At 36.4% G+C, this 9,590-nt stretch overlaps 1 protein-coding gene across 1 annotated transcript in view; it reads right to left on the bottom strand.

Moving 5' to 3' along the window:
• Nucleotides 1-6,470: 6,470 nt before the first annotated feature.
• The window catches only part of NDUFAF2 (NADH:ubiquinone oxidoreductase complex assembly factor 2), a 216,035-nt gene continuing 212,915 nt past the window's right edge, over nt 6,471-9,590 (bottom strand). Inside the window, exon 4 of the mRNA XM_032145426.2 lies at nt 6,471-6,794. Within this exon, the coding sequence (XP_032001317.1) occupies nt 6,543-6,794 (252 nt within the window). The 3' untranslated portion in view covers nt 6,471-6,542. The remainder of the gene's footprint in view (nt 6,795-9,590) is intronic.

Here is a 9,590-nt window from a genome sequence, read left to right as displayed (position 1 = left end):
TGGATTTTTTTTTTTTTTGGAGGAACTAACATTTAGAGTTACATTATGTTATGCAAGTTAGAATTTCAGTTACAGCTAAGCATACTTGTAAAACCTCAGGACTGTATCTCTCAGAACCTAAGGACCACTGAGAATGTTTATGGAACAGTTTGAATAACACTTAATGCTATTCTTTTAGATTATCAGTCTCTACTGGGTGCCAGTGTGGGCAACACATTATAACTTAAGGCACTGAAATTATTCAGTGTTAAGACATATCTATAATACGTTTGGTTTTCTGCAATCAAGCTGTTCATGGAAAGAATTTATGTACATGTTTTACTTAGGGTCACATTTTAAAGTATTGAAGCAAAGGATATAGTCATAATTCTCAGTTACCTACTAAAGTTATGGTTTCATCAGTTCTGTTGTAACAACTTAAAGGTATTTAAAGGTCTGTTTTTCTATAATTTATTAGTCTTAACACATGCCAATTTTGTATTTGTTTGATGTATGCTTTTTTTTCCCACTTTTTCCCATCATTTAGAGAGCCTTATATATGTGAGATTGATATTTTACAGTGTGTGTGTGTGTGTGTGTGTGTGTGTGTGTGTGTGTGTGTGTAAGGGGTTGGAGGAGTATAGAGAATATTGTGAGGTTTGGGATTCTTCAGAAAAATCACCTCTCACTGCAACAGAGTACTGTTGTTAAGGAATCCCATTTGCTATTATCTAGCATACTTTTAAGAAATTGTTTACTTATTACGTTGTTTCTGAAGTTCTGAGAACTAAGTACAATCAATTACCATTCTAAAGCTGGTCTTGGGGGAGAAAGAAAGCCGTCCCCTGGCTGCCTGTAACAAACATTTTATCAAAAATCAGCAAATAAATAAAAGTTTGTGTGTCAGGACTTGAGCCATAGTATCCATATGATAACTTTCAGCATATTACTAGTTATCAGATATATAAGGACATTTTTAATTTTACTTGTTTATAATAAGCAAACTAGAAATAAGCACAGGAGGCCGGGTGCGGTCGCTCATGTCTGTAATCCCATCACTGTGGGAGGCCAAGGCGGGCAGATCACGAGGTCTGGAGTTCAAGACCAGCCTGGCCAACATGATGAAACCCCATCTCTACTAAAAATACAAAAATTAGCTGGGTGTGGTGGCGCACACCTGTAATCCCAGTTACTGGGGAGGCTGAGGCAGGAGAATTGCTTGAACCCAGGAGGTAGAGGTTGCAGTGAGCCGAGATCATGCTGCTGCACTCCAGCCTGGCAACAGAGCGAGACTCCGTCTCAAAAAAAGGCACAGGAAGCTGTGAGCTGGAAACGTAATGTTGGAATAGACCTTATATTTTATATGGTTCTAAGCTGGAGGAAATTTGATCCTATTTAGGAATGATTGCTTTTATATTTGCTACTGGTTATAGAATCATGCTGATTTACTTCATATCTGGAATAAATATTTAAGGACAAATTCTGCATTTCTCAAACATTAAAAGAGATCACATGGTCAAATACCCAAAGTTTGGGAAACACATGTACAACTTAGACAAATTTCTTTTCTGTATGATCTCTTGGAGTCTTAACTTGACTACCATAGATTGTCCTCTACACCTCTCTTTTTCTCCAAAGAACTTAAGTACAATTTGGGAAAGCCTACTCTAAAACTCAGATTACATTTAAATAGCATAGTTAATGAGATAGCATTTAAACAATCAATATAAGGGTATTGATTCAAGGTTAAATAAATGATATCCAGAACTCTGTTGTTAAAGATAAGAATGGAAAAGCATTTCCTTCATTTTTGTTGATTTTTAACTTCAGGTATCTAAGGCATAGCTAATAAGCTAGGTTTATATAATTAAATCCAGTAGCCAGCATTTTCTGTACTTTGTCAGTTTGTGTAATGTGAAGCTATTTTTGTAAAAACCAAAAGTATGCTATATGCATGTATAGCAGAGGCATAGAATGGAAGGCTTCTGAGAAAGTACTTACAGTATATACAATATTCTTTATGTTAACATGAACAGTTTTACTTTTGAAATTTGAGTTTTTTGGCATAGGTTTGAAATCTGTCTTGAATAGACATTTTCATAATAAACTTGTAAATGTCCAGAGTATAATTATTATATGAAATATGGTGGGCAAACTAATATTTAATATTTTTAATTCTGCTTTGTGTCTGGCCTAAAAGCAAGGTTTTTTTGTTTTCTTTTTTTTTTTTTTAGAAAAGTTGTTTAGAAAGGCAAATATTAATTCACTTTTTATGCAGGATATTTAACTCTGTGCCAGTATTACCTAACTAATGTGACCAGTCATCCTAAACATGTCAGCCTGGAGGAAAGGGATATAGATAGGTTATTACAAATTTAATTTCCACCCCAGAAATCTCCTTCAAAGTACAAGCTCTTCTAATAATGGTGGGTGTATATCATCATCTTTAACACAAGGCATTTTCTATAAGGGACTCCTGGCCAAGATTTTCTCATGCTGCTTATGCAAAACAGTATTTTAAAATGAAAACCATAAAAATCAGTAGTTAATTTCTGCCATACCTAAGATGTTTATAAACAGACTATATGGTAAACATTTGCAAAAGGTGCATATGGAATGCAATTAATGAGATAACAGGAATTTGGCAGTAGAAACACTAGTGTGTTAAAACATTTACAATTTTCTCTACAATCCAGTCTAGGAGTTAAGAACATCTAAATCTCAGTATCTCAATTCACAGTCCCAACTATATAACAAATTATATCTCCATTTTTTTTTTAAGAGACAGAGTCATGCTCTGTCACCAGGCTGGAGTACAGTGGCCTGATGATAGTTCACTGCAGCCTTGAAATCCTGGGCTCAAGTGATCCTCCCACTTCAACCTCCCAAATAGCTGGGACTGCAGGTACACACCATCATGCCCAGCTAATTAAAAAAAAAATTTTACCACAGGGCGTGGTGGTTCATGCCTGTAATCCAAGCACTTTGGGAGGCTGAGGCGGCTGGATTACCTGAGGTCAGGAGTTCGAGACCAGCCTGGCCAACATGGTCTCGAACGGGGTCATGAAACTCCGTCTCTACTAAAAATATAAAAATTAGCTGGGCGTGGTTGCGCACATGTGTAATCCCAGCTAGTCAGGAGTCTGAGGCAGGAGAATTGCTTGGACCCTGGAGGCCAAGCTTGTAGTGAGCCAAGGTGGCACCACTGCACTCCATCTCAAAAAAAAAAAAAAATTTTTATAGAGATGGGGTCTTGCTATGTTGCCCAGGCTGGTCTCAAATGCCAGGCCTCAAGCAATCCTCCCATCTTTGCCTCCCAAAGCACTGGAATTACAGGTCTGAGCCACCCTGCTGGCTGTATGTATCTCCTAGTGACTAGTTCCTTTTTTGCCTCTGTGGTAAAATGTAGTATCACTTTGTAATGATGTAATAAGATAAAATATTTAACCTGATATTATATAACAGGGCTGCTGGAATGTTGGGCTTTTTGTCATTAAGTGTGGTGATTTTGTCATTTGATTACTTGTTTTAGTATAAATGTTTTATGCAGTTTTATGTTTCTGTAGTGTATTTCTTAGGCAGTTAAAATTTTTACCTGCTATTAAGTAAAAATTTTAATTTATGTGTTTTTAGGAATTCATTGTTAATGCTTAACCAAGATATTCAGAGCATAAAAATTTGGGTCATTCAAAATTCTCCTTAAGCTGATAAGCAACTTCAGCAAAGTCTCAGGATACAAAATGAATGTGCAAAAATTACAAGGCTTCCTACACACCAAGAAAGACAAACAGAGAGCCAAATCATGAGTGAACTCCCATTCACAATTACTACAAAGAGAATAAAATACCTAGGAATCCAACTTACAAGGGATGTGAAGGACCTCTTCCAGGAGAACTACAAACCACTGCTCAACGAAATAAAAGAGGACACGAACAAATGGAAGAACATTCCATGCTCATGGTTAGGAAGAATCAATATCGTGAAAACGGTCATACTGCCCAAGGTAATTTATAGATTCAATGCTATCCCCATCAAGCTACCACTGAGTTTCTTCACAGAATTGGAAAAAACTACTTTAAATTTCATACGGAACCAAAAATCTTTTTTTTTGCCCACATAGCCAAAACAACCCTAAGCCAAAAGAACAAAGCAGGAGGCATCAGGCCACCTGACTTTATACTATAAGGCTACAGTAACCAAAACAGCATGCATGGTACTGGTAACAAAATAGATATATAGACCAATGGAACAGAATAGAGGTTCAGAAATACCACCACACATCTACAACCATCTGATCTTTGACAAACCTGACAAAAACAAGAAATGGGGAAAGGATTCCCTATTTAACAAATGGTGCTGGGAAAACTGGCTAGCCATATGTAGAAAGCTGAAACTGGATCCCTTCCTTAAACCTTATACAAAAATTAACTCAAGATAAATTAAAGACTTAGATGTTAGACCTAAAACCATAAAAACCATAGAAGAAAACCTAGGCAGTACTATTCAGGACATAGGCATGGGTAATGACTTTATGACGAAAACACCAAAAGCAATGGCAACAAAAGCCAAAATTGACAAATGGGATCTAATTAAACTAAAGAGCTTCTGCACAGCAAAAGAAACTACCATCAGAGTGAACAGGCAACCTACAGAATGGGAGAAAATTTTTGCAATCTACCCATCTGACAAAGGGCTAATATCCAGAATCTACAAATAACTTAAACAAATTTACAAGAAAAAAAAACCCCATCAAAAAGTGGGCAAAAGATTTGAACAGACACTTCTCAAAAGAAGACATTTATGCAGCCAATAGACACATGAAAAAATGCTCATCATCACTGGCCATCAGAGAAATGCAAATCAAAACCACAATGAGATACCATCTCATGCCAGTTAGAACGGTGATCATTAAAAAGTCAGGAAACAACAGATGCTGGAGAGGATGTGGAGAAATAGAATGCTTATACACTGTTGGTGGGAGTGTAAATTAGTTCAACCATTGTGGAAGACAGTGTGGCAATTCCTCAAGGATCTAGAACTAGAAATACCATTTGACTCAGCAATCCCATTACTGGGTATATACCCAAGGATTATAAATCATACTGCTATAAAGACACATGGACATGTATGTTTATTGCAGCACTATTCACAATAGCAAAGACTTGGAACCAACCCAAATGTCCATCAATGATAGACTGGATAAAGAAAATGTGGCTCATATACACCATGGAATACTATGCAGCCATAAAAAAGGATGAGTTCATGTGCTTTGCAGGGACATGGATGAAGCTGGAAACCATCAGTCTCAGCAAAATATCACAAGGACAGAAAACCAAACAACACGTGTTCTCACTCATTAGTGGGAGCTGAACAATGAGAACACATGGACACAGGGAGGGGAACATCACACACCGGGGCCTGTTGGGGGGGTGGGGGTCTAGAGGAGGGATAGCATTAGGAGAAATACCTAATGTAAATGATGAGTTGATGGGTGCAGCAAACCAACATGGCACATGTATTCCTATGTAACAAACCTGCATGTTATGCACACGTACCCTAGAACTTAAAGTATAATAATAAAAAAAAATACAAAAGAAAATAAAAGCATTCGTAATCACACACACACACACACACACAAATTTGGGTCATTTGTTCAGCAAATATTGAGCATCTATTGTATGCCAAACATTGTCAGAAAAACTGTTTTAGAATAACAACAAAAACTTGGTTGTACACTCCAGAAAATGTGTGGCCCTTTTAATGTACTTTTGTATGTAATGTTTTAACATGTACATTGTCTTCTGTCTTCTAGTGGAATTAATTTTTGCTTTTTGAGAGCTTCTCCCAATTTTCTATTTTTTCAAAGTAATTTTCATTCGCATGGAACTCCAGTTATTGCATTATTTCTTTCTCTACTGTCCTTTCAGACTTTGTTATGGATTGTATACTTCTATTGGTCCTAATTCCTCTCTTCAAATTCCAACCAGAGTCCCACCATAAGCCAGCTTTTGTCCCATCCTCTCATCAAGGTCTTAGTGGTTTTTTTTCACTTATCAACTAAGTTTTCTTTGCCTCTACATGTTTTATCCAAGTTCACATTTTTGATTAGTCTTTTAGAATCTTACAGGTCACTCTCCAGAAATAAGAATCTTCATTCTTTTTTCTCCTATATTTGATCAGTTGGGAGAGCTCACTATTCTACCCTCATTATTTGTACCCAATTATATCTACGAGTGGTTCCCAAATGATCATAAAGATCCAAAATATACTAAGCATTCACAGCTACAGGATCCTTCTCAAGGGAGTAATCCAGAGGGAAAAACAAATCTAAGCAAATTCATAAATAACAATGACTAAGTCAAATGAAGGATTTAAGTATAAAAGAAGTTAGGTTTCTATAGTACATAATCTCACATTTCTTGTGCATACTAAAAATGAACTCAAGATTAATGGAATAGGAAACTACTGTACATTCAGAAAATACAAGGTAATTAACTTTTGACTTCTTTTATTTGTTAAAATAGTCACATCCATGTACATGAAAAGATTTGACCATAATGCATTCATTGATTGTGGCTCTTGCCATCTTGTGGCATCCAGGATCCTGGCTGAAAGGTTTTACCAGTGCTGCTGGGAGCCACTGAGGGTTCTTCCTTTCCGAAGTATGGAGCAGAGGCATGGCCTTTAATTTGAGTTTGAATTGGTGGAGGCAAGAGTTCCTCATTGGTCTCTTTACTAAGGAGTTTTTCTTTTTCATAAAAATCTTGGCTTTTTATTTTGACTTCTTCTCTGTATTTTTCATTGTTTAGTATTTCCTGCATGCATATATAAATGGAAGAAATTATTAAATTTCTAATTATAAAGTTTTTATAAAAAGCCAATAAAAATAAAATACATATTATATACATATAAACATATACATACATACTTTGCATTTAAATAATATACAGATATGTATATGTTTGAAAAAGCTGTATGATTACATACTAATGTTACACAAACAGTTCTGCCCTGATTTTATGCTATAATAGACATGAAGCACCCCATAGTAGAAATATTTACTATCCAAAAAAACGAAACGAACAAATGTGAAATATTACACAAGAGCCTGAGACACTCTATGAAAGATTTCCTAAGCTTAACACTGATTTCTGCCCTAAAACTCAGTGACTGTACTTTTCCACTGGTGAGAAAGAAGTGCTCTGACTACCCTTTTTTTTTCTTTGCTGTTCAGATGTGTGAATGCTAACGTCACCCTCTGTAGTACCAGAACCAAGCCTCATCTATTAATATTTCCCTTTCTCTTCTGGAGTGGTATGGCAGGAAAGGAGGAGGAGAGGAATGGAATCAGGGTTTGGCATGCCCTAGACACCATTGCAGAGAGGCTCTTTGCTGTTGGAAATACTTTCTCAAATCTGTGCAAACAGATTGTACAATGCAGTTCTGTTCCTCAGAATTCTATCTAGGAGTATCTATACCCAAAATTACAATCAATCCTTTGTTACTGTATTTCCTTGAATAAAAGACCATCACATTTAAGAAGCATCACTATAGCATTAAGAAAGGCAAATTTCACACATAGTTTCAGAGATATTAATATTTGAAAAGATACGTATCTTAAAAATAAATGCAATACAGTAATTACATCTTTGGTCTTTATTCACTCCTTCTGTGTTTTGTTGTTGTTTTTTTTTTGTTTTGTTTTTTTTTGAGACGGAGTTTCGCTCTTGTTGCCCAGGCTGGAGTACAATGGTGTGATCTCGGCTTACCGCAACCTTGGCTCACCGCAATCTCCACCTTCCAGGTTCAAGTGATTCTCCTGCCTCAGCCTCCCGAGTAGCTGGGATTACAGGCATGTGCCACCACACCCAGCTAATTTTGTATTTTTAGTAGAAACCGGGTTTCTCCATGTTGGTCAGGCTGGTCTTGAACTCCTGACCTCAGGTGATCTGCCCACCTCAGCCTCCCAAAGTGCTGGAATTACAGGCGTGAGCCACCATGCCTGGTCCATTCCTTCTGTTTTTACAATGCATTTCTAAATGTGTGAAATTTTTTAATGTTCTTTTTGCTTACCTGTATTACCTGATTTTTAGGAATATGTTATTTGTAATGTGAAATTAGAATGTTAATGTAACTAATGTCTGACAACACTGACCAAAAAAAAAAGTTCTCTCAAGTATTTTTAAAATTTCAAAACTTTTAAAAAATGTCACTTAAAGGGCAACATCTGGATATCTAAATGTATGATATCACCTTTCTGTTTCTCAAGTGAATTTCAAGTAATATTGATTGTATAGTCCTTTAAAAAGGTAAGCTCTGATATTAAAGTAACATTTAAAATAATAGTTTGTACTTAAAGGGGGAAAAGTTTTTGTGGTTTTAGTGTTATAGACTTAGTTTTAGATGTGAAGAAGGGCCCATCTAAAGAAACTTCTCCCTCAAAGCAAATATGTGCAGGTAAGAACAATATTTATAAATATTCTTGTAATTTTCACAACACACAGCAATTCCCCATGAGTAGCTTAATCACCACAGTAAGCGAGCTTCTGAATAGTTGCTACAAGTGAGAATAAGAGTAGAGAAATCAGGTTTTCTTTTTCCTATACCCTCGAGAATTCTTATGTAAGGTGACGATGTATCTCAAAGGAAATTCCTCAATATCATATTGGAAATAGCGGAAGTAGACAAAAATTCAAGTTCCTGTGTCTTAATGGAAATTCGTTCTTTGGAGTGGAATGAAAAGTTCAGAACCAGGTTAAACTTGCACTAGTAACCGACCTCAAGTAGCAAGAGATATTCAGAAATTGGTATGGAGCTTGCTTGGATTTTGTATAATAGATCAGTCACGTCACCTGAAGCTGTGCCTATGCCTACTTTATGTCACCTCTATAGTTGCAGTCTTACAGTTGGTACATGCATATGCTTTCTGATGAAAAGAAAATGGAGGGCAAAGATCTGTTCTTGTTTCTTCTGCCTTCACATAATTTCTCTTTATTCAACATTACTCTTCTAAGACTTTCTTATAATAGCTATTGAGGCAAATGAAAAGCCAATCTGAATATATTAATTATTTTTACATATGAAGATGGTTAAAGATTTCAGAGTTGAAAAATATGGAGACTATAATTTTTCCTAAAAAAGAATTTCCTTTTGTTTTTCTGAAAAAACAAAACTGGTACCAAAAACATAACTGGTACCAGGCAAAATTAAACAGAACATAAATCATTTATGAAAGGAAATACGGTCTCGTAAATATTTGGAATTGAAGGGCCAGGTTCTGTGGCTCATGCCTGTAATCCTAGCACTTTGGGAGGCCGAGGTGGGCAGATCACTTGAGGCCGGGAGTTCAACACCAGCCTGGCCAACATGGGAAAACCCTGTCTCTACTAAAACTATAAAAATTAGCTTCGCATTGTGGTGCATGCCTGTAGTCCCAGCTACTCAGGAGGCTGAGAGGCAGGAGAATCACTTGAACCTGGGAGGTGGAGGTTGCAGTGAGCTGAGATTGTACCACAGCACTCCAGCCTGGGTGACAGAGCAAGACTCCATCTCAAACAAAACAAAACAAAACAAAAAAAACCCCAAACAATAACAATGAAAATATTTGGAAT

This window comes from Hylobates moloch, unplaced genomic scaffold, assembly GCF_009828535.3.
Source record: "Hylobates moloch isolate HMO894 unplaced genomic scaffold, HMol_V3 SCAFFOLD_23, whole genome shotgun sequence".
NCBI classification, from domain to species: domain Eukaryota; kingdom Metazoa; phylum Chordata; class Mammalia; order Primates; family Hylobatidae; genus Hylobates; species Hylobates moloch.
The sequence above is the reverse complement of the archived record's forward strand: the minus strand, read 5'-3'. Positions and strand labels throughout refer to the sequence as shown.